Raw genomic sequence first — 26,261 nt, 5'->3', positions numbered from 1 at the left:
GTGGCCGCCCCAAGCACCTGCTTAGTAAGCTGGTGCCTGGAGCCGGCCCTGACTGCAGCTGCCAAGATCCCTCTAGCTCCCTCTCCCTCCCCCCAGCAGTGTCGTCTATGTGTGGCTCCTAGTGGCAGCTAGTAGCACTGCAGCCCTTTTCTGTGGGGGAAAAGGAATTCTGCACACACGTTAATTTCTGCAAAATTCTGCACTGCGCAGTGGTACAGAATTCCCCCAAGAGTATACATTATGCTCTGCTTGAGGAGACAGAGCCTGTCCCACTCCTACCTCCTCAGAAACACCCTGAAGCCTTGGCTTTCCACGCCGATCATGCCACAATACCGAGCAAGTGGGACAAAGTCTTACACACACAACTGCCCATCCCCCCCTCGGTGGTGATTTATGTTTCTACTGGCTGCTCCAGGTACCCGAACCGACCTGCCTGAGCTGCCAGGGAGAAGCATGTCACTGCTTTGGCGGCTTGCCTTTGCTTCCCCATCAGAAGTCATTTTTCTGTGGGGAAGCAAAGAAATCTGCGGGGGATATGAATTCTGCACATGCACAGTGACACAGAATTCCCCCAAGAGTATAGTTTGTTTGCTTGTTTTAAAAGATGGCAGTAAACATTTTTATTAAGTTTTGTGACCTCAGGGGAGAAGAGGCAAATATGGGGTAAAAAAAAATTTGTTGGCAATATTTTGCCCACCTGTGATTTTAATATAAACTGATACTACTGATAGGTCCTGGTCTGTTTGGAATAGCTCTTCTTGAGACATTTCTATACATTGCATACACTTCTTGTCTGAATCAAATAAAAGTAAAAATGGAAAGAAACTGACAATCTGAAACATGGAAACTTCCTTTTATCCATATGTTGAGATGGGTACCCAACAATAAAACAGACTCTTATCATGAAAGTAGTTTAGGACTCTTTCCAGGCACACTATGCTGAATGGCCAGTATTTTCACAGGCTGTTCTGGTCCTGCTCAGTGTAACTCAGCCAAGTAGGCATTCATTCTCTGAAATGCCCCTCTGAGAAGCCTTCTTCTTTTTTACATTTTTAGGCTTTGCTTTTGTGGTGTGATTATGAGTGAGCCTAATAGGAGGTAGCACTAGAAAGGTTTGGTAGTCTTACCCATTCGGGAGACCACTCACAGCCAGTAAAGACAGTGCTGCGTAAAGAAGTAGAAGGATGTGGTTAGTATGCTGTCCTGGGACTCAGAAGATGGAAGTTCAATTCCCTGCTCCATCACAGATTCTTGTTTGACCTTGGACAAGTTGCTTAGTTTCTCTGTACCCTAGTTCCCCATCTGTAAAATGGGGGTGTTGTGAGGACAAATGCATTAAAGATAGGGAGGCACTCAGATATTATGGTAGTGGGGAGCCATATAAGTACCTTAGGTGGATAGAAAGGAGCTATGGAAGGACTGCACAAACTCTTTCAAGTGGTAGTGGGTTGAACCGTGTGAAAGGCCTGGCTTGGCACTTAACCTCTGCTGATGGTGACAAAGAAGGCCCAAGGAGTGTGTCAGTTATTCCCCTGGTGTCAGGGAGTATTTTCCATATGAAGTTTTATGACCTGGATCCAAATCCATCAACATTCTTTTTGCATTGCTATTTGGGCATCCTTTGGGGGATGGGTTTTGGACTGTCTGAATTACTGAGGTTTTTGTACACTGCAGGAAAATACCTGTCTTTTTTTACTATCTGTACACTTTCAGTGGATTTTTTCTGTATCCTTTATCACCTGCTCTTTTATCATCTAGATTGTCACTCTCATTGCCCTTGGGCCATTTGACGGGGATATTCTTCCAGATTTAGAATATCATTCATGTTCACAAATATGTATCTTCATTCCCCATTCCTAATCTGTGCTACATGCTCTAGCTGTTTTATTTTCATTTTTGATTGATCAAATTGTCGTTTAGTACACAAACATTGCTGCAGGAAATTGTAAGGTGGTAATCTGTCTGCTATAATATTTCCCAAATGCAATATGTCTCATACAGGGAATCACTTCTGAAGAAGGAACAAACTAAAAATGCAGCCTCCATTATTGAAAAAGAAAAAGATGAGCAACCTCAAGACAATGAAGAAAACCCAGCTGTGATAACAAACTCTCCTTCTGCAGCTGAAGAGGAAGCAGCTGTTATTGTTCAGAGTAACTACAGAGGCTACAGAGAGCGTAAAAAAATAAAGGAGCATCACAGAAAACTAGCAGACCAAGTGTCTTCTCCAGTGGAAAACTTGAAACCAGAAGTAAAGTCAGTTCAAAATGTAGCGCGGGCAGCTGAGGCTGAAACAGACAGAAAAGATAAGGCAGCTATTTTCAGTCAGAGCAGCTACCCTGGACACCCAGACAGACAGAACCTAGAGGAAAAAAGGAAAATGCCTCCAAGAAGAGAGAGTGCTTCTATGAAACAAAACCCTCCATGGCAGCATCCAAAGGAAGGTAAAAAACAGGCCTCTTTGAAGCAGTCATCTAAAAAAATGACAGAACTAGGCCTCCGAGATCTGACTCATCAGGAAACAATCAGCACAGATGAGCAAAACCAACTGTCTGTTGTTGTTCAGAATAAGTGTGACAGTCACTTGGAGAGAAAACATCTGACACAGGAAGGGATAATACCTGGTGAAAATAAAGGAAATACAAGGAAAGACTCAGTAAGAGGCTCACAGAAGCAAGCTGAGCCAGAAAAACAAGGTTCAGAAGACAAAGACAAGGCAGCTGTGGTAATTCAGAGTAATTATCGAGGTTACAGAAGAAGGGGGCAACTCAGAAAAGAAGGGAAATTACCTTCTAAAAGTCAAGAGAGAGCTAGTGGAGAGCCAACGGAAGTAGCACACATTCAAAATAATGATTCCAAGGCAACAAAAGATAGAGAAAGGTTTAATCCTCAGGCCGAGGGCCATAAGAATCTAAAGGATGGCTCAGCAAAAGAGGCTTGTGATTTGGCAGCCTTTTCAAGACAGGTAAGAAGCTTATTAAGCTAAATATTTCTTGATAACTGTAGGAAATGTGCTAAGAGCAATGCATTAGATGATAGCTCACTGAAAATGGATGCTCTGACTCATACTACTTCATAACATACAAAACACCGAAATTAACTGTAATAAGGGGCATTCTGTTCAGGCCAGTCAGTAAGTAACATTTTAAATCACTTTATTCTGTGCATTTAAATCACTGGTCAGGAATTGAAGAGTTGGGTTTATACAGATTTTGATATTAATTTATTCTGGCAGGGTTTTTAGGCAAATCAAACTCTCACTTAGTAGTTGAATTTTGTGTGTATGTGTGGTGTGGGGGTAAATCTGTTTAAAATTTGTTTTCCTTAAATTATATCAAAAAATTTCCCCCTTCCAAGCCCTGTTCTTGCATAGATGAGCTCTCACAGAATGCAAGGGATTCTTAGCGTTCACCAGTTCCTTCTACAAATACTTTCCAATGGTGTACACTAGAGCTGGCCAGAGCATGACAATTCTGTTTCGTGACAACTTCCAAGATTTTGGAATTTGGTTTTGTTCTGCATTGGAGAAAAAACAAACCCTTTTGGACATTTTCATGAAATGAACTGTATCAAAACATCCGGATTTGGATCAAAAGGGGTAGGGTTTTTTTTATTCAGGTCACTCTCTCTGGTCAAAAGTGACCAGAGCCCACCCTGAACCTCAGGAAGCTTCCTGTTGAAAACTTCATTGAAATCACTAGATTGCCACAAAATGGTTTGGCTTCAGCGAAGCAGCATAGTTTGATACGAATACATTTCCCTGAAAATGTTGTGGATGAACTCCTGGCCCTGTGGAATTTAATGGCGAAGCTCCTGTTGATTTCAGTGAGACCAAGATTTCACTCTGTAAAATTCAGGTATTTTAATGGATATTATGTAAAAATCTACAATTTGTGCTACAAGTGGAGAGACTGTCAGGGTTGGGGGTGGGCATTGTCCATTTTAACCTAAAACCAGAAGCCCCAGTCAAGATAAGTGGTTTTTTGAAATGCTGACATTTGCCAACTAAGGCCCTGATTCAGCAGAGTAGTGAAGTCCTTACTCGCCTGTTTAAAGTTATGCACATGCTTAACCACCTTGCTGAATAAGGTTATCATACCCGTTCCTAGTGCGTGTTCTGCACAGTTGAAACCCTGCTCTCATTGACTTCAAAGGGGCTCTGCATGGACACAGATGTGAGCCTCTACGGAGCAGTTTGCAGGATCAGTTATTATTACACATGCAGTGTTTGTCACAGGGCTGTGATGGAATTATTTCATGCTTTCGAAAAAGCAGTGTACTGCATAAAAGCAGTTTGTCCAGTCTCTGTTTACCTTATTGTTCCATCTGCAGTTCCTTATCCTTGATTTACCTGGAAACATGGAGATCTCTATCTTGTATTATTTTTTTTAGATATCAAAATTATCCGAAGACTATTTGGCACTGCAGCAAAAGTTGAATGAAATGATTTTGTCGCATCAGCTGAGGCCCGTGATGCTGTCCAAAGATAAACAAACAAATGGCCGACTTTCTCCTCATGTGTGTCAATCAGGTAATATTCAACCTTCATGTTTATCAATAACATTAATGTCCCTCAGGGGCAAGTCTTGCAACCACAGGGGGTTCCATGACAAGGATTCATAGTCATAGATTTAGGTTAGAAGGGACCATTAGATATTCTATTTGGACCTGTATTTGGACCTCCTGTATAAAACACAGGCCATAAAACTTTGCCCCGTTTCCCCAGCATTGAGCCCAATAACCTGTATTTGACCAAAGCATCTTCCAGAAAGGTATCCAGTTTTGATTTGATGTCATCAAGAGATGGAGAATCCATCACTTCCCTTGGTAGTTTGTTCCAATGGTTGTTCACCTTCACTGATAAAAATAAGTGCCTTGTTTCTAATGAGAATTTGTCTGACTTCTGACTTCAGCTTCAGCTTCCAGACATTGGCTCTTGATATGCCTTTCTGTTAGATTACAAAACCCTTTAGTACCCAGTATTTTCTCCCCATTTAAGGTACTTATACACCATAATCAAGTCAACTCCTGACCTTCATCAATGTACGGCATTTTCTCCAGTTCTCAACTCATTTTTGTGGCTCTTCTCTGTTCCCTCTCCAATTTTTCAACATCCTTTTAAAAATGTGGACACCAGAACTGGTTGCTTTATTCCAGTATCAGTCTCCCCAATGCCATATCCAGAAGTAAAATCAGTTCCTACTCCCCTATTTATACATCCAAGGATCACATTAGCCCAATGGTTCTCAAACTTTTGTACTGGTGATCCCTTTCACATAGCAAGCCTCTGAGTGTGACCCCCTCTTATAAATTAAAAACATTTTAAAATATATTTAACACCATTATAAATGCTGGAGGCAAAGCGGGGTTTGGAATAGAGGCTGACAGCTCGCGACCCCCCATGTAATAACCTCGCGACCCCCGAGGGGTCCTGACTCCCAGTTTGAGAACCCCTGCATTAGCCCTTTTTGCCACAGCTTCACACTGGGAGCTCATGTTGTCCACTATGACCTTTAGATCCTTTACAAGAGTCACAGCTTTCCAAGAGACAGTCCCCCATTCTGTAAGTATGACCTCCCTTCCTTGTTCCTAGATGTACGACCTTACATTTGATTATGTTCATGTATATTGGTGGAATGAGCTCAGCTATGAGGTGATCTAGCTCACTCAGTCTGAATTCCCTGTCCTCATCATTATGTACCACTCCACCGGCTTTGTTTCATCTGTAGATTTTATCAGCAGTTATTTTATATTTACTTCCAGAATCATTGATAAAAATGTTGAATATCTTCAGGCCTAGAATCGATCCCTGTGAACTCTCCCATTCAATGATGATTCTTCATTGAGATTTGTGAGCAGTCAGCTAGCCAGTTCCTAATACATTGATCATGTGCTCTGTTGAGATTGTATAGTGCTAATTTGTAATCATAATGTCATGTTGTACTAAGTCAAAAGCCTCAGCAAAGTCTATTACGTCTACAAAGTTACCTCTACCAAACTTTTTGCCTCATCAAAGAATAAAATCAGATTTGTTTGACAAGACCTATTTTTCATAAAACCATGTGGACTGGCATTAATTATATTCCTCCCCTTTAATTATTTATTAATTGAATCCCGTATCAGTTACAGTTGAATGATAACTGGTGCAGTTCTGCTGTGCAACAGGAGACAGTCTTTGGGGGAGGCACAGTGGTTACATACCCTCAGCACACCATGAATCTCTGGTCCTCAGAGGGCTCCCTGAATACTAGCCCATGTGGGACAGATAGGGGTAGACAATGGAAGGGCCAGGGTGAAGTCAAGGGTGTGATTGCTATGCAGATCACCAAGACCTGCCCAACATGGAGAGGTGCATATGAAGCTGTAGAGGCTACTCTTGTCTTTTGGGTTACTGTTGGCTCTGCTGAGTAGTTCCCCAGCTGGTGGGAAGGTTTCCTCTAACCCTGGTGCATCAAGTGGTCAGACCATAGCCCAGGCTTAGAATTTGCCCTTCAGTGTTCAAAACATACTACATTATCATCACTATAATATTGTGAAGGTGAGTCTCATGTACACCTAGGCCCCTTTACATACCTCTGGCAATGTGAAAGGGGCCTTAAAGAACATGTGCATGTACTTTACCCCCATTTTAAGGGCCTTTCACGCTGCCAGAGTGCAATAAAGGGACCTCAGTGTAGATTAGAGTCAGGCCTTGTAAGTGTAAAGTGTAAAGGCTGCTCCTTGTTAATGCCCAGTTATTCCCGGCAGCATGCTTCTGCAACTGACTTCTGCAAGAGAGAGCAAACATCAGATGGAAAACTCCATTCCATTTTTTTTTTTTTGCAGGACTTTCATTTTAGACATGTTAATGATTAGCAGGTTTATGCTGAATTCTTTATTACATTTTACTGATTTTTTGACAGTATGAGGCTAATTCCTTAGATAATATAGTATTAAAGGCTCATTCTTTGGAAAATAGCAAATGCTTCTTAAACATTTCCCTACAGAACATAGATAAGAGAGACAGGGAGAGGGAAATACAAGACCTATTTTGCCAATTAGAAAAAAATCTTCTTATTTAAAAGTGATAAAAACTCAAGTGAACCCAGGTGGAAATATATGCCAATATGTTTCTGCGAATTACAAAATGGGCCAAATTCTATCCAATTACACTGGTGTAAATCTGGAGTAGCTCCACTAAAGCCAATAAAATTACAATACTTAACACCTGATAGAGGTCCAGAAGGAGACTTTTAAAGGGACAAAGGGGAATTAGATACCCAATTCCCATTGAAAGTCAATAGGAGTTTGGCACTTAACTCCCCTTTGTTCCTTTGAAAAACTCCCCGTGCCTGGCCTAGGTTTCTGTCCGTACAACCTCATAATGCAGCCCTTATCTATGCCTCTACTTTCCCTTTAAATGCCATGTTTTTTCTATGGCAAGATGGGTGAAAAGTATTACATCATCTCCTTTTGAACATGGTGCAAAGAATGTCACACATTTCTTTGAGTCAGACCCTGGTGCTATTGAAGTCAAAGGCAAAAGTCCTATTTAATTTTATCAGGACCATGATTTTGCCCTTTACCAAATAAAATTAAATTTGTTTCTCACCAAAAAATGTACTGTGGTTTTTAACAAAATGAGGATTTATTTCCTCTATCTACTTTCCAGACAAATATGGGCACCTCTGACATGCCAACATTTGATCCTTTTTTGCACCAGATGTGATAGTTTGAGGAATAATACATCTGAGAGCTCTGATCCATAAACAAAACATTTTTTTTTTCTTAAAGTGTAAAAGCTTTTTTTGTTTGTTTGCTTGTGTGTTTGACTAAGGCACAATTAACTGCCTTTGGAAAGGTGCCAGACATACCTTTCCAACATTCAAGACACAGCAAAAATGGTATAAAAGGCCTGTAAGCTCATAGTCATAAACATAGAGAAATTCATACTTTATAGTCAAGCTATGCCCTTTCCAAGAGGGCTCATGCAAATTCTCCAGAAGAACGGTCAGAGTCTAAAAGAAGTTTGATTTCCTGTGCTTGGATTTTGATTAAATTGCTACGGTCAGCAAATAGGCAAGGTGAGTGCAGCATGTGGAGAGGAGATACTATTTAAAGTGGATGGAGTTCCAGGGCAAAATTGGGAGAATGGGCACAAGTTTACTGAGAACAGAACAGAACAAGAATGTGTATAAGAGTATTAACCCGTAAAGCAAAGCGCAGCCACAGTTGCTCTCCTGACCAGGGACAGCCCCTTAAGCCTAATCAAACATGAAACCGTATTTTCTACCGTGTCAGACCAAATGATCATTCTAGCCTATAAACTCTTAGCCAGCTGACTAACATGTCAGTTAATGCTCTACTCCTTTAAAGAGAAACCCCAGCAAACCAATCCCCTGTCACTTTCTCCAAGAGGGTTTCTAAACAAACTATATCTTCCTTCTCCAATCAACAGGATTGGAAGACAGTGACTACTTCCCAGTAAAAGAAGTTTGAAAATTGCTTTACAAGTTACCCACCTATAAGTGCTAACCACCCACAATCACATGACACTTTGATCAAAGCTATGAATTTAGGGCCCAATTCTCCAGGCCATTAAGGTGGCTTTGTTATGGGTCACAAAACTGTCTTAAAGCTGGTGACTCCAGCCAGTGTAGGATTCTCTCTACCTATGAGAATCCTGGTATGGTATAGAGTTGCTCAGCTGCTGCTACTCAACCCTCTCCCATTGCTGGTGCATTCCTGGTCCATTTCACACCAGGTCCCGCCCATCGTTATGAACTTGTAGCCATGGGTGGCAGGTGAAACCCTCCTTCGGGGAGCCTAACCCACTGACCTTGCCACTTCTCCCCACCATGGCCAGAGGAGCCCCCAGGCTCCCACACACACTACCGGAGGAGCCCCAGCCCGGCTGGCCCCAGCACCAGGCCACCAGCCAGCCCCAGCCACTAGCCCAACTCCCGGGCTGACCCACTGGTAGGCCCGAGTTCCAGGCCACCGGCTGGAACTGTGGCCCTGCCGGCTTCAGGGGAGAGGGGGAGGAAAGCGAGGCCTCAGGTGGAACCTGGCCAGGCCATGGCCTGGGTTAGGGGAGGCTTAGCCTGCCCTGGCCTTTGATACCCGCCACCCATGCTTGTAGCCTTGGAATCCTTGCCACTTGGTTATGGGTTTTTTTAACAATTTTTTTTTAATTTATTTTACAAAAGATTAACCTAATATGGTGTGGAGATCACTGAGTGGGGAGATCAAACTCCTGGGAACTAAAAAGTATATCTGCTGATTGTAAAACAAGTACCTCCTTTTATTGAGGACAATGATGCAGCATATTGAGAAGTGATCCTCTGAGAGGACGCTCTTTGTCTCAGAGATGCCATAAACACGTTGTGATGTGTGTCAGCTGACTACCCAGGATTTTATTGATTACCAGAACAATATATTGCACAAAACATGTTTTGCATTGTAGGTACCTATGTTACTGCTTTTCTTAATGCTACAGTAATTGAAATTACCTTTATGTGCAATTTGTTTATTTTATATAATGTCACTAAGCACACATCCTGGGTGAAATTAATACCTGGAGCAAGAGGGTAACTTGACTGGCATTGCAACCACCTGCACTAGGTCAGAGTTTGGCAGTATTTGTTTGTACTATACAACCTCAGATTTACGAACACCTTTGAAATGGACAAAAAGCAACAAGGAGTCCTTGTGGCACCTTAGAGACTAACAAATTTATTTGAGCATAAGCTTTCGTGGGCTAAAACCTACTTCATCAGATATATGGAGTGAAAAATACAGTGAGCAGTATAAAATTACAGCACATAAAAAGATTGGAGTTGCCTTACCAATTGGGGGGTCAGTGCTAACAAGGCCAATTCAGTTAAGGTGGAAGTGGCCAGGGCCGGCTCCACGGTTTTTGCCGCCCCAAACGGCAGAAAAAAAAAAACAGCCGTGATCGCGATTGGCGGCACTTTGGCAGCAGCTCCACCGTGCCGCTTTCTTCTTCGGCGGCACTTCGGTGGCAGGTCCTTCCCTCCGAGAGGGACCGAGGGACCCACCGCCAAATTGCCGGCGAAAAGCCTGACGTGCCACCCCTTCCCCTTGGCCGCCCCAAGCACCTATTTGCTGAGCTGGTGCCTGGAGCCGGCCCTGGAAGTGGCCCATTCTCAACAGTTGACAAGAAGGGGTGAATACCAAAGGAGGAAAATTATTTTTGTAGTCATAACTCTGAAATGTTCATAACTCTGAACAAAACGTTATGATCGTTCTTTCAAAAGTTTACAACTGAAGATTGACTTAATACAGCTTTGAAACTTTACTATGCAGAAGAAAAATGCTGCTTTTAACCATCTTAATTTAAATGAAACAAGCACTGAAACAGTTTCCTTACCTTGTCAAATCTTTTTTTTAAACTTTCCCTTTATTTTTAGTAGTTTACATTTAACACAGTACTGTATTTGCTTTTTCTTTCTTTCTTTCTTTCTTTTGTTTGTTTGTTTGTTTCTGCTGCTATCTGACTGCGTATTTCTGGTTCGAAATGCGGTGTGTGGTTTGCCAGTTAGTTCGTAACTGTGGTGTTCGTAACTCAGAGGTTCAATTGTATATGCTAAACTTGCATGTTCTGTGTAATTGACACTAGCAGTTTCTACTAACTAGCAGTTCCTACTTAAGTGATGCTACTTATCACAATAAAGCTAACAAAGATAGCTTCTGCCAGACAATGAACTGTCAAAGGGTGGTTTGATAAGCGTAAAGGAAGCTTGACTGGGCTAAAGCTGGGACGAGGGTGTCAGGAGTTCTATTCATCCATTATGTATGAAATTCTATTAATTCTCCTGAACCTGATGTGCTTTTGGTGTGAAGCCCCATCTGGAGTTCCACAGCCCAGCGGGGCTCCACCCCGTGCAATACTGCTCCAATCTTGAGGGAGAATTAACCCTCATCAGTTCTTAGAACGTTTGTTAAAGGATGATTAATGCTACATTTGAATAGTGATGAAGAGAAGAGCAGGGAGAGGGAGGAGGAGGGGGTTCAGATTTGCTTGGGGAATGGTTTTATGCAGACTGGGAATCCTGTCCTGTACACCAAGCAAAGCTCCTGTATCAGATGGGCATAAACAGGAGTGTGCAATATATTAAAATAAGAGAAAATACTGGAGTAATTACAAAGCTTGAAAGTCAAATAGTTTGAATCTAGGCATAGCAGAACTGGCTTCAGTAAGATATGTATCTTAACAATAACCCTGTACATCCCAATAAGTGTTCATTTACTATAGCTGTATATTATCTGAAATGGGCATGCAGAATACATATGGGAAATATGGGCTTCCATTTAAGTACTTACTGTATACAAAACATTACCAATTGGTTTGCACTTTTTCTTTCTGAATGTACTGTATGTAAAAATGAACTGTAGATTAGTAAGAAATGTACTCCTATTTCACCTGCTTCTTTTGTTGAATTATTGTGTCCCATTCTGGTGTGTAGTGACCTTCATGTCCACAGAACAAAGATACTGCACACAAGCATCAGTTATCTAGAAGCAATCCCTAAAACTGAATTTTTCTTCATAAAAATCATGGGCAGCTCTAGAAAAAAAAATCTGAACCAATAAACTAAGCTATCTATAGTATGGCTAACTAGGCCAGACATATATGGTCTATCACTAAGTGATATACTGTTTATAATACGGAAAGAAGCCTTGCCATCTTCTTTCCTACTCATTTTGAAGCAATGATTTTATTTTTATTTAGTGCAGTTTTCACACTGAATGGCTCCCTTGCTGTTCTGTCCCCAATAAAGGCATTAATCAGTGGATGGCAATGATTGCCGACCCTTTGCTTGTCTTTAAATCAGATGACATTTAGATTTATATAATTACTATGATGATTTAAATGATAATTGTACACATTTTCCTCAACATCACTTGTTTAATGTGTCATTTTACAGCTGTACGCATGAATCTAGAATTGCATTTTGTATGCCAAACAGGAACGCGTCTGCCTTTATCTACGAATAGACTGGCATTGTTCATTTTGACAGCTTAGCAGCTCCAAAGATAACATTTTTATACTTTGCAGAAAATTATTTCTACTAATCACAGAAGCTAAGGGGCTGCAGGAGAACTGGCTGATGTGGTTGTGCCAATGTAAAAGGTTTTAAAGTATGTTCAATTTAATAAAAAAAATGCAAAATATGCAGTTTTTTTAAAAATACATCTGTGTCGAGAAGGCCAAAGTAACCTTATTTCAGCAGGTTTTTTAAATAGGCTGTAAAAGAACTTTGGTCCAGTTTTACAAAAAGGCATGAGGCAATGCGTGCCAGGGTCCTGAAATGAACCAGTCTCCATAGGCTGTTCACTAGCAGGATTTACAGAATATATCTCTTTCCAGGAAAATGATGATTCCCATCACCTCAAGTACCTAAATGGAAGATCAAATGCAAAAGCTCCACTAAAGAATTTTCTACTTTTAGAGTGAAATTCAAATGGGTGCAAAAGATCCACTCCAGATTACCCCCTCTTGGTCCTGGCAAAGCATGAGGAGCTCTGATACATCTGAGGACCTAGCCCAGTATGCAAGGGAGTGAAGATTCAGGTGTTTTGGCCCTGATTTGGGCTTATGTTCCTTCTGCTTTAAGCTGTCAGAATGCAGGTATAACTAGCTTCTCGGGAGTTACCCAGATGTAGGGGGAATCTCTAGATGGCATAGGGCCAGCAGAACAGCCCTGCTCGGTCCCCTTCCGAACAACCCTCCAGCAGAGGGGCATGGCTAGGGAAAGTAACACAATCAACTCCTTCTGCTGTCCAGTCATTTTTTGGCTGCTGTAATGGTCCTGTGATGGGCTGTACCTGGCCTTTGCAGCTCCCTATAGGGGGCCCTGCAGTCCTACTACACCAGACCCCAGAAAGCAGCGAGGTGGGAGGAAAAGAGCAGTAAAGGTGGATCCTCCAACCTTGCCTAGAGATGCCTCACTGAAGCAGCCATCTTGGAAGCTAGGGAGACCTGATCCTCCAAGGGCCAGAAGGACTAGTGACAGCCAATCAGAGCCCAGCAGGCCCAGATAAAAGAAGTTGAGTGGCCTAGAAGGTCAGTTCCTAGTTGGGACCAGAGGTGTGAGGAAGGGTCCTCTGCTCTGGCCAGAAGCTCAAGGGACAGACAGAGTTTGTATCTGGCTGTATTTTGCATAGCTGGGTTTGCAGAAAGAGGACCCAAGACCCTTAACCCTGAGATAAAGGTGAAGCCAAAAGGGGCCAGGTGGGAATAGGCCCTGGGAAGAAGCAGGAACTAATTGAATTGAGCCATATCTGGCTGCTGTTTAGAGGGTCCGTGGGGTGGAACCTGGAGTTGGGTGGGCCTGGATTCCTCTATCAGCCACAGGTAAATTGGCAGAAACCCTAAGAAGGGGACAGGACTTATTTGGGAGCCTGAAGAAAGGGCAGAATTCAATGGGCCCAGAGCCAGGGCTGAAGACTGTAGTGAGGGCAAAATAGATTATTCATTGGACTCTTTACTACCCCAGAAGGACTTTGTGACTCACCCAGAGGGCCAACCCACTGAAGACACACCAACATCCGCCTGCAGGCAAGCCAGGAGTGATAAAAGGACTGTGGTGCTACACCCTGCCACTTGGAGGCGCTCCAGAGATTAGCGCCCCTTCACAGGCCCTTTAGGTGCTGTGGCAGCCAAGTGTCAGTTAAAGCAGCCAGTAGCAACCCTAGCTGTTTTGCTGATGGAAAATATTTTTGGTTCCCCCACTCACCCAAGCAGCCAAGCAACAGCTCACCTGCTCACTCACCCCTAGAACCAGCCCTGAAAGCAACCCTCTGGAAGCTCTAGTTTATGCTGGGAACTGGACAGATCCCTGGCAGGGCACAGAATCCAGGGGGCCAGACAGGTGGTATACAGCCACTTTGTCCCATCCATCCCATCCTGGGCTTCGCCGATCTCAGATTACAAGCAGCTCAGAGACAAGGCATTCGTTTCTACAAAGGATTTATTGTTGTGCTAGTCCTAAATGTGGTATGCCCAGAGCATGATCCTGAAAGAGGCTCAGCACCTTCACCTCCCATTTAAGTCAGTAGAAGTTGACAGCACTTAGTCCATTGCAGGAGTGAGCTCTCAGTTCTGGACCACTGCCAAAATATCAATACACCAGGAATCTGCAGCTACTGCTAAGCCTGCAGGGGGAGTGATATTTACTGACCTTCTTCAAGCTTTTCTTACTTCGGCAGTGGGTACTTGAATATTTCAAACTAATTCACAGATGCTCACCCCAATTTCTAGAGAATTCCTGTTGCCTTGCTCAGAACACGTACAAATAGCTGTGAACATAGGTGCCGACACTGTGGGTGCTCCAGGGCTCAAGCACCGACCAAAAAAAATAGGGGTTGCTTAGCACCCGCAGGGCCAGATTAATCTTTTGTGGGCCCCAGCGCCCTTCCTGTGACCCCGCCCCTGCTCTGCCTGTGCTCCGCCCGAAAGCCCCAGCCCTGCTCGGCCTCTTCACCTCCCCCAAGCCCCCACCTGCCGCTTGTGTGGGCTGAAGAGGCAGAGAGGAGCACCCACCAGCGAAAACAAAAGTCAGTGCCTGTGGATGGTCCAAATCCTGAAGTCTATATTCTTTTTTTTTTTTTTTTTTTGGTCAGTCAGTGCTTTGCCTGAATAAGGGCGAAGTAATGAAGTAGGAAGGCCTTTGAGTTAACTCTCTCACCTCTGTTTAGTTTTTGTTGCTTGGTGCCAGACAATACAACAAAATTGTATATTCTAATAGCTTTAATTTCCTAACAGAACTGTTAAACATTTCTTAACATTAACTGCCAACCATCCTACTCACATACTTGATCAGTGAATTTGCCACCTTGATCCTATATACATCTGTGCCATACTTTTGGAATCCAAACTTGTCCTTCTTAAACATTTGAGTATCACTTGCACAAACATAAATTTTGATAGGGTGTTTCATGCCCATACAGCACAAAAAATTTGCCTTCCTGAGCATAGGTTATAGTGAATGCTATTGTTAAGGTTAAAAAAAAAATCTAAGTCACTAAAGCAAAACCTCCTTGTTTTAGCTATTGATTGTGATTGTATTCATGGTGTGCACTCATGCTGTCTGAACAGAATCTTTTTTTTTTTTTAGCTGTTCAGCTGTATTCCTAATGGTAGAATCTCAATAAATGTAATGTTTTATGTAATATTAACATTTTTTTATTCTAAATTCTCCTTATCCACTAAAATTTTTCCCTACTGATACATCCATGTATGTCACTGATGGTGGCCTGTTTGCATAACAGCTATGGTGTATAGAGTGGAGAATCAGGAGATGTAGCTTCTATTCCTGACTGTGCTAATGACTTGCTGTCACGTAACCTTGAGCAAGTCACTTAACCTTTCTGTGTCTCTGTTACCGCATCAGTAAAATAGGGATAATAATGCTCACCCATCTTTGCAAAGTGTAATGAAACCTGGAGATTAAAAGTACCATATGAGTGCCAGTAGCACCTGAATACTAGAGAGATAGGTGCTTTAGAAATATTTAAATTAGCTATAAAGTATTATTTTTCCTTTCAAATATGCAGAAATAAAGCCCAGCTGGTCAGCTCCTCCTAGATGCACGTGAAACCCTGGACAAAATTATGCCATCTTGTAATTTACTATGGAGAGATCAGGCACCATGAGAGACCCTTTTCTGAGTAACAGACTATAGAAGCAAAGTTTAATGGGCCTGATAGAAAGGGATGATTTTCCTCCTGCTTTCTGTCTCATCACCCACTGCAATGGTGTGCTGAATGTCTGGAAAACAAGCACACAGAAATTCATCTTCTCTAAGGTTCATGAATCTAATTTGCCTTCCAACCAAAACCTACTAAGTAGAAGTTCTCTGGTAGTATTGACAACTAATGAAAAGCAGATTTCATTACTCTATGCATAATGAGTTGTCCCATATTACAAATACCAACTACAGTATTTGTATTTCATAAGAAAAGAACACACAAAACTAAGAGCAGAAAGAAATCTATTAACCACTAGTTGACTCTCTGGGTAAGTGAACTAAATTCTGGGTAGGGCTAAATTCATCTGTGGTGTAACTCCATGTGAATCAATGGAGTTACATCTTGGGTAATTCAAAAAATAAATCCAGACACATCTGTGGCTTTCTTTGGAACTTCACAAAGAAGGGAAATTCAGAGTTTTAGGGTTATAATCTTAAAGGGCCTGCTGTTCTCCAGAATAATAATTCAGTCCCCCTAACTTCTTTTTTCATAGTTTCTGGTGTCAGTACTGCAGCATGTAAAGCCCCTGAAACCAACTTCATCACTGCTATGGCTCCTAATCTCAATTACTACTACTCAAGTTCTCCTCTCAGTTACACTGGTGTTCCTCAAATCTGGACTTACTCCATCAACTTCAGATTTACACCAGTGTAACTGAAAGTAGAATTTGGCCTATCAGATATTATAGTATACAAGATATTATAGTAATTGCGCAGTTAGCCTCTGTGGTATGTAACAGGAAGTGATGTATTGAAAGAGAAAATGTCTATAGCAGCTGGTAGTAGAGCTAGCAGAGGCTGCTTGGAACTTGCAAGAATTGTGCTTAATCCCATTGGGGCTGAATATATAGAAGGAGAGCTCCATTTGATGAAAAGGCAGGAAATAAAGATTTCCAGGCTCAGGAGATTTATAGGAGTTGGAAAAAATGGAGGAAGGCGGAAGTAACTTGAACCAATTGAACCCTCATCTCATCCATGAAGCAAGGGCATGCAAGTCAAATTTAGATATGTATATGGAAAGTATAATATAGACATTTATGTTGGCAGATTTTTCCAAATGATTTAGGTCTAGGTAAAAAGATGCTCTTGTTAGCAATATAATTTTCAGTAATCAAAGCAAGTTGTCTTACTGAGACCTTATGATCGTTAAAATAATTTTTCTGAGTGTAGGAAGAGTAATTTTCAGTGCAGCTATGCAAAGGAGTGACTCTCTCAGCTAATTTCGACTGGAATACTTTTCATCTGAAAGAAAAGTATACTTTAGGTCTTTGACAGTGATGATGTGTCAGATAAGATAATGAATAATGTGATAGCAGGTAGGGTAATGATCTCTTGTGTGACTATAAAAACAACAGATCTACTTTCTTGGGTTTTTCCTAATGCTCCACATTTTTGTTAGTTTTTTCCAGATTTTCATGTGATCATAGCAATCACTCAGATACAATTTTTGAAAACATATAACAGAGTTTTTATGATAGTTAATTAAACTACTTTTATCATTTTAGGTTATAATTTCTGATTTAGACTCCTGATGTGTTTGCAAATAAAATACAATGGGATTGACTCTACTCTATCTTCTGTGTAAGTCAACCATAACGCCACTGAAGCCAATTGAATTGCCCCAGTGTAAAACCAGCATCATAACAAGAGTAGAATCAGTAAAGTAGAATGTATCTGTATTAGGCCCAGTATATCTGTTTAAATGAAACTATGATTCATATTTAATCTCAATTTAGTAAAATGAATTAGTTGTATGTAAATTTCATTGTCTAAAGTGAATTATCTATACCCTGACTTTGAAAAATACCATTGTTCTCTTAAAGATAAAATGTTGAGATAATAGTCCATTCATTACATTAGGAGCAGTTTGCATTTCAGATAAGAAGCTGAAACAATAAATGGAATCATTACCCTATTACAGTTTAAATTAACATTATTCCTTCTGGCTCCTCAATATACCAGTGACCTTTACAAGCCTTATTTATCACACATAACAAAAAACGTATACAGCTAATTTTCCAGGCGCCAACACTGATGATCATTTCTCATTATAACTACTTGTGCCACATTCTTAATTAAAAAGGTGTTATGATGTAGGTAGAATAGATTTTACTTCCCCAGAGTAAAATAAACAAAAATTTCTGGGAGCTATTAGGATATATCTACACTGCAATTAGACTCCCATACCTGGCCCATGCCAGCTGACTCAGGCTTTTGGGAGTCAGACTAAAGGGCTGTTTAATTGCGGTGTAGACATTTGAGCTTGGGCTGGAGCCCAGGCTCTAGGACCCTGCAAGGAGGGTCCCAGAGTTAGGGCTGCAGCCCAAGCACGGATGTCCCCGCAGCCCAAGCCCTTTGAGCCCAAGTCAGCTGGCATGAGCCATCCCCAGGTTTTTAATTTCAGTGCAGACGTACCCTTAGAGAACAAAATGTATTCTTTCCTTCCTTACCCCCCTGAGCGTTGTTAGCACTCTGGTTCATGGGCAAAACTCACTTCAGGGAGAACAGCAGTACTTCAATGGATTACCATTGCAGCGGAATATACTTTCAGTAGTTAGCAACGTGAATAAGCCATTGTGGGGCAGATTCTGTCCCCAAGAACAATATCCATGTATGGGCCAGGAAACTCAGAAGTTTCCCTCATGGTGTTTCCTCTGAATTATTTTGTTGTGGGGAAGGGAAGACCAGGGGCCCAGCCTAAAACCCGGCCAGTCTTGAAGATATACTGGGACACAATGCCATCAGTGCTGAGATCCTGTACTCTCACGTTATCCCTTGGCTTTGCCCTGCTCCCTGTTAACAGGGCAGCAACACAGCTTCACTGCTACAGGCGCCTCAGCAGTGCCTACCCTGGGGCCATCCCAGTGTGAAGGAAGCTCCACAGCTGTCACTGTCTTTATTAACTTTCCTCTGGTGTTGATGCTGAGCACAGGGGGGACGATGCTCATCTCCTGCCTCAGCCACTCCCTGTATACTCCTGGTTCCCCACAACCACAGTCCTCCATGGGTTTAAAGGAAAGGGAACACTGATGTAGAGGTGCCTGGCTCTCCCTTTCCATGTGAAGAGACTATGATCCACAGAGGGTTCTTCTTTGCACAGAACCAAGGAAATGATCTGGCCTTGACATCGCTTTTGGATTAATCTTCCATGATGCACATGGTGCATGCAAGTGTTTAGATTGGGTGTGCAGGACCTCAACGGGTATTAATACTTACTACCCTTCAGTACAGAAGAGTCAATATAAAAGCTGTGTGCTTTTCATGAAGCAATTTCAGGATGTCCAGAGAACTTTTATTTTCTATTTTGTTTCATATTTACCAACCAGTGTAGCTCAGATGCCAATATCTAACTCTGAAATCAGAGCAGGCCAGGGGATGACAATTCTGTTTTATGACAACTTTAAATGGTTACAAATTTGGTTTCATTCTGCATCAGAATGAAAACAAAATCTTTTGAATGTTTTCATGAAACAGAAATGTGTGAAAAATGTCCATTTTTGGAACAAAAAGGGCCAGTTTTTGATTTTAGGGGTCTCTCCCGTGCCCTGGAACTCGGAAATCTTCCCATCAAAATCTTTGTCAAAACCGATCCCTCCTGGCAAAGTTTTGGTTTTGACAAAACAGCATCTTTTGATGAAAATACATTTTGTGAAAAAATATTCTGACCAGCTCTACTTGTAATATTTTCCATTAAATATGGCGCATGTTGCTCTGGTCATATTCACATTGGTGGAAAGACTGGAGAATAAGATAAGATAAATGTCTGATGATATTTCTTATGCTTTTACAGTTCTGGAAGTAACATTTTTTTTCATGCAGGGTTGCTCACTTCTTACATTTAAAAATCATTAACAAGGGTAAATTCTGCTCTTTTCTTGTCTCCAAGAATCAACCTTTTAATAGGTAAAAAATGGGACTCCTGGCATTAGCAATATCTCATTCAGTGGAGGACATGTTTATATGTTACTGGCTTTTCATTAGCATATGTGAATAAGTCTTTAGAGGTGTTTGGTTTCATATAAAAGAGGAATGTGCATAACAAAAATAAAGACATTAGGCCTGATTCTCATTCTCATGATTTCTACTTGCCAACCAATGTTCAATTTTTTGCGAATGCCTGTAAAGTACAGGCTACAACTACAGGGAGCCGTGACTTTAGTATGTGATAAAGGGAATGGAAAGCCATTGTTCAGTGAGGTGAAATAAACCAGATTCCCGTTAGCTATATTTTCAATTATACTAGATTAAGTGACAGATAATTAAGGAGATTGGAAGATGAGATTGCAGTTGAATCTACAGATAAATGCGCCCAACTAGGACACTAAAAAATTTGAGCACTTAAACAGTGACTAGAAGTAAGGCTATATTTTAGTCATGTGTATTTTTAGTAAAAGTCATGGACGGGTCATAGGCAGTAAACAAAAATTCACAGCAAGTAACCTGTCCATGACTTGTACTATATCCCTGACTAAATCTGGGGGGGAGGGGTGCTCGCAGGGGGATGGCCCGGGGGATGCTGCAGGTGCTGGGAGGGTGGCAGCCTGGGCTGCGAGTGCGCTGGGGGGGGTGGCCCGGGGGATGCCACAGGTGTGTAGGGAGGGGGGCAGGTGCTCGGGGGGGGTGGCCGGGGGGGGGGGGACCGGGGCTCGGGGGGGTGGTCCAAGGGGCACCGCGGGTGCTCGGGTGGGAGAAGCCTGGGGCCCCCCGCTGGTGCTGGGGGGTTGGAGTTGGTGGGATTGGCAGGCTCCCTACCCAGCTTCTTGGGAGCAATGACATGTCCCTCCCTAAGCTCCTAGGTCCACGCACTGTCAGCTCCGCAGCTCCCATTGACCAGGAATCGCGGCCAACGGGAACTGCGGGCATGGTGCCTGCGGGCAGAAGCAGTGCACGGAGCTAGGAGCTGAAAGAGAGGGACATGTTGCCGCTTCTGAGGAGTCCCCCCAAGGTAAGCACCACCCAGAACCCTCACCCCCTCCCACACCCCAACCCCCAGCCCTGAGCTCCCCACCCAAACTCCTCCTGCTGCTGCTGGGGGGTGGGGGAGGCGGTGGACTGAGACTGCCCCAGCGGCAGCCAGTGCAATTGGCCCAGGGGCTGCCTAAGCTGCTCAGGCAGCCCTGGAGCCAGCCACACCGGCTGCTGCAGAAGTCAGGGGGGTCATGGAAAGTCACGGAATCCGTGACCTCATTGACAAACTCACAGCCTTAGCTATAAGGAATTAAATGGACAAGTTTCCATACAGGACAGGGAAAAGGACAAAGGGCACAGAGAAATACCTGATCACTGGCTCCCAGCACCTTTCCTTGAAACATCCAGCATTAGCCTGTGTCAGAGAGAGCGTTCCATACTAGATGGACCATTGATCTGTTCCAACATGGCAATTTCTGTGTGATCTGTGTTATGGGCATTGCTGAAGGTGGGTTTAACAGATCTACATTTCTTCCAAGCATGGTCCTGGAAATGTCCAAAACACTTACTTTTTTTTAAGTGTTAAAAGTAGCTGAAAGTGTTTTTCATTGTCAGATAAAAACATAACAAGAGAGACATTTATGATGCACACTCATCCTGTGAACAAATGAACATGAGTGTCTCTTGCTCTTTTTTACAGTTGCCACCAAATCAGAAGACTTTCATCCCCTACAGCGACCACCAAGGAGACCGCGAACACCCAAAACTTTAAATAATCCTGAAGACTCCACATACTATACTCTAATACATGTAAGCTTGACTAACTTTTGTGGGCAAAACCTGCCAGGCATATCTTGTCAAGCCTATCCTTTACAATGGGCAGAAGACACTCCCTTCCAGTAAAAACGGATGGGCCACAAAATTCAAATCCATAGCCAGATTTCAAACAACCCAAGATTCACACTTACTCTTTTTATTATTGTTGTATGCAGAGTTGTAGCCATGTTGGTCCCAGGATGTTAGAGAGACAGGGTGGGTGAGGTAATAAGATATTATCTAGACAGACAAGGTGGGTGAAGTATTTATGTGACCTGTCTATCTAGGTATTTATAATGACTGCCATCACTGTAATATATTTAGAGTCTGATCTTGCCTAGAGAGCAAATATTAAAATATGCAGTGTTGGTATACAGCTCCCTTTACCAAATGTCAGATCACTGTTTTGAAGGAACTGGAGAAGACAAGCAGCTCAGTAAACTAATGGATTTGACTGTCTCCATGTAAAGCTTTTGGTCCAGATTCAAATATCAGTGTCTGCTTTCCACTCTTGACTGTAATGCCATTCAACACTGAAAAAGGCAAGCAGGTGAGCAGAAAGAGGGACATTTAAAAAGCAGTTCAGAAGGTTCCTATAAAGAGAGCAATTAAGTACATTTGTTAGAGGCATATGTCTCTCACTGGCCTATTTTAACATCAGGTAAGAGTACAGTTGATTAAACTGACTGTCACAATTGGCCCCCTCTCAGTGGAAATTATTACAAAGGAGCAGGATAAAAGAAGTTATCACTGAAACATTCATATTTTGAAATAGAGATGGGCATATGTTGAATAGGACCTGTTTCCAGGAAAACAAGTCTTGTGAGGTTTAGGACTTTTAAATGTAAAGCGTAACACAGAAATCTGTATTTGGAATTTTATGTGAAGAAATTAACATCTTAAAGTAAATGTGTTATTGGTGCAAAGTGTATCCACAAAGCAAAGATCAAACAGTTAGGTGAAGAATCTTGGTACTTTATGAAAACTCATTTGTTATTTGTCTGACTTGGTATCAGCAAAAACTGGGCATCTTTGAACCTAGTTTTCAGTAGTAGTTTTCAAAAAATATGAATTAACATTATTGTCAGTCAATTGTTTATTTTTCAAGAGTGAGTGAGCCTCTCTTGCTGACATTGGATACAGTGGCAAAGTTTAAGGCCCAGCAGTCTAGATCTTTGGGCCTTGGATGGAGCCCATGTTCTAGGACCCTGCAAGGTGGGAAGGTCCCAGAGTTCAGGCTGCAGTTTGAGCCCGAACATCTACACCACAATTAAACAGCCCAAGTCAGCTGGCATGGGCCAGCCACAAGTGTCTAACTGCAGTGTAGACCCACTCTAGGTGTCTCAAACTGGGCATGCAAAAATTAGAGCTGGTTGAAAAATTTCATCCAAAGAAAACGTCATTTTGATTAAACCAAATTTTTTCACGGTATCATTTTGATGACATTTCATTTTAAATAATTGGGGGAAAACATTTAGAAAATGTCCCAGTTAGACATGTTTGGAATGAAAAGTTTTAATTGTTTTGTTTTGAAACAACTTTTCATTTCAAAATATACACCTCTACCCCGATATAACGTGACCCGATATAACATGAATTTGGATATAACACGGTAAAGCAGTGCTCCAGGGAGGTGGGGCTGCGCACTCCAGTGGATCAAAGCAAGTTTGATATAACGTGGTTTCACCTATAACGCGGTAAGATTTTTTGGCTCCTGAGGACAGCGTTATATCAAGGTAGAGGTGTACTTGCTTGTTTTCTATATAAAATAAAAAGGATTGAAATCTAAATGAAACATTTTGAATATATGAGAATGAAATCTTTCAACGCGAGCAAACATTTTTTCTTCCATAATTTTGTTCTGCAAAAATTTTGAAATTTGGGCTTTTCCTCTCAACTTGGGACAAAAATAATTGAAATATTGAAAATGATTTCCAACCAGCTCTCCCTACAATATTGGTGGATGTCCTTGAAAATTTTGCTCTGACTCACTCCACCTCACAGTCCCCATCTGTAAAAGTGGGGACAACAACACGAACTGGTACATATCTCACACAGTGTTCTCAGTATTAATTAATTAACAAGCCACATTCCGCCTTCACTTATCTCCATGCAACCCCACAGAAGTGCAGAGTGTTGCACCGGTGTAAATGAGGGCAGAATATGGCCCATTTATTTTTACAATGCTAGTAAGGGGACAATAGCTATATTTATTTATAGTCATCCTATCACATTAAAAGGAGAGCTATCTTTTTGTACTTAGTTATGAACTCAAGAATCTATGCCAGTGGTGGGCAACCTGGGGCATGTGGGCCACACACAGCCCGTCAAGGTAATCCGCTTCCCACAGCTCCCATTGGCCAGGAACGGTGAACCGCAGCCACTGGGAGCTGCGGGCGGCCGTGCCTGTGGACGGTCAATGTAAACAAACTGTCTCGCGGTCTGCCAGCGGATTACCCTGACGGGCTGCAGGTTGCCCACCACTGATCTATGCTATATCAGTTGCAGTACCCTAAATATGGTGGTTATAGGAAAGGATCCTGATTTTCTTTTCACACTGGTTTTAAACCAGTGTAATTCGCTAGCTTTCATGAAATTACTATTGATTTATATCAGTATAAGAAAGATCAAAATTAGGTCCATTCTAAACTTTAAAATATATTACTTTTGAACAGTCATGCTGTTCTAAATGCTGCGGCATAGCATTGCTTTCTCTGAAAAGAGAGAAATCTATTATAGATTAGAAATTATTCACATTCTCAAATAACTCTCACTCCTCTGTATCTTTGGAGGGTATGTATCCCAATGGTAACATATTTCAGCAGAGTACACTGCTTATAATATATGGACCCAGTCCAGTTTTTTCTGTAAAGCCAGTGACAAAACTCCCATTGAATTTAGACTCGGACTTCAAGGCCTGACGGGACAATCGTGATCACCTAGTCTGATCTCCTGCACATTGCAGGCCACAGAACCTCGCCTACCCACTTCTTTAGTAGACCCATAACCTCTGGCTGAATTACTGAAGTTCTCAAATCATGATTTAAAGACTTCAGGTTACAAAGAATCCACCATTTACTCTAGTTAAAACCTGGAAGTGGTCCATCTCCAAGGTGCAGAGGAAGGCGAAAAAACCTGAGGGTCTCTGCCAATCTGAACTGGGGCAAAATTCCTTCCTGACCCCAAATATGGTGGTCAGTTGGTCCCTGAACATCTGGGCAAGACCCACCAGCCAGACACCTGGGAAAGAATTCTCTGTAGTAACTCAGAGCCCTCCCCAGCTAGTGTCCCATCTCTGGCCATTGGGGATATTTGATAGTAGCAGTCACATGGGCCACATGCCATCTCATCATACAGTCTCATCATACGATTCCCTCCATAAACTTATCAAGCTCTGTCTTGAAGTCATTTTGGATTTTTGTCCCCACTGCTTCCCTTGGAAGGCTGTTCCAGAACTTCACTCCTCTGATTGTTAGAAACCTTTATCTAATTTCAAACCTAAACTTCTTGATAGCCAGTTTATATCCCTTTGTTCTTGTGTCCACTTCTATGCTTAGCTTAAATAACACCTCTCCCTCCCTGGTATTCATCCCTCTGATGTATTTATAGAGAGCAATCATATCTCCCCTCAGCCTTCTTTTGGTTAGGCTAAACAAGCCAAACTCCTTAAGTCTTCTATCATGACATAGGTTTTCCTCCTTAGTAGCCATTCTCTGCATCTGTTCCACTTTAAATTTATCTTTCTTAAATGCGGGAGACCAGAACTGCACACAGTAGTCAAGATGAGGTTTCACCAGTGCCTTGTATAATGGTAATAACATGTCTTTATCTCTACTGAAATACCTCACCTGATGGACCTTGGACTACATTAGCTAGGGTTACCATTCGTCCGGATTTACCCAGACATGTCCTCCTTTTTGTGTTAAAAATAGTGTCCGGGGGGGAATTTGTAAATCACTCAAAATGTCCAGGATTTCCCCTCCATGCAGAGCGAGGCGCGGCTGGGAGGGCTGCAGGAAAGTCAGCCTCTCGCATGGGGCTCTGGCAGCCAGAGCCCTTCCCCCTGCAGCTTGCCGGGCTGGACTCTGGAGCAGCTGTAGAGCTCCTCCTCCCCCCTACCCTCCCTCCCCGCATTCTGAGCCGGCCGGCCTGCCGGGCCGTTTGCATCGGGCCTCGGCAGCTCCTCCTCCCCTGCAGCCCAGCGCCCCGCTCCGGCAGCACTGTGCAGGGGCAGGGACTGGGTTGTGTGTTGTGCTGGGGAGCACGTGTCCGGCTCCGCACAGAGCCCAACACCATGTTCTGAGCGGTGGGGTGAGGGGGCCAGGGGGCAGGAGAAGGGGCAGGGAGGTTCTGGAGGGGGCAGTCAAGAGACGGGGGAGCCACGTGTCCGGCTCCGCACAGAGCCCAACACCATGTTCTGAGCGGTGGGGTAAGGGGGCCAGGGGGCAGGAGAAGGGGCAGGGAGGTTCTGGAGGGGGCAGTCAAGAGACGGGGGAGCCACGTGTCCGGCTCCGCACAGAGCCCAACACCATGTTCTGAGCGGTGGGGTGAGGGGGCCAGGGGGCAGGAGAAGGGGCAGGGAGGTTCTGGAGGGGGCAGTCAAGAGACGGGGGAGCCACGTGTCCGGCTCCGCACAGAGCCCAACACCATGTTCTGAGCGGTGGGGTAAGGGGGCCAGGGGGCAGGAGAAGGGGCAGGGAGATTTTGGAGGGGGCAGTCAAGAGACGGGGGGGCTTTTTGGGGGGTGGAGAAGGTTTTGGGCAGTCAGGATACAGGTAGGGG

At 42.9% G+C, this 26,261-nt stretch overlaps 1 protein-coding gene across 1 annotated transcript in view; it reads left to right on the top strand.

Annotated features, from left to right (window-relative positions):
* The window catches only part of MYO3A (myosin IIIA), a 215,349-nt gene that overhangs the window by 181,645 nt on the left and 7,443 nt on the right, over positions 1-26,261 (top strand). The window contains exons 32-34 of the mRNA XM_034760222.1: positions 2,002-2,965; positions 4,393-4,531; positions 21,364-21,473. Of these exons, the coding sequence (XP_034616113.1) occupies positions 2,002-2,965; positions 4,393-4,531; positions 21,364-21,473 (1,213 nt within the window). The remainder of the gene's footprint in view (positions 1-2,001; positions 2,966-4,392; positions 4,532-21,363; positions 21,474-26,261) is intronic.

The sequence above is a fragment of the Trachemys scripta genome, chromosome 2 (assembly GCF_013100865.1).
Source record: "Trachemys scripta elegans isolate TJP31775 chromosome 2, CAS_Tse_1.0, whole genome shotgun sequence".
Lineage (NCBI taxonomy): Eukaryota > Metazoa > Chordata > Testudines > Emydidae > Trachemys > Trachemys scripta.
Note: the sequence above shows the minus strand (reverse complement) of the source record. Positions and strands in the feature narration are given on the sequence as shown.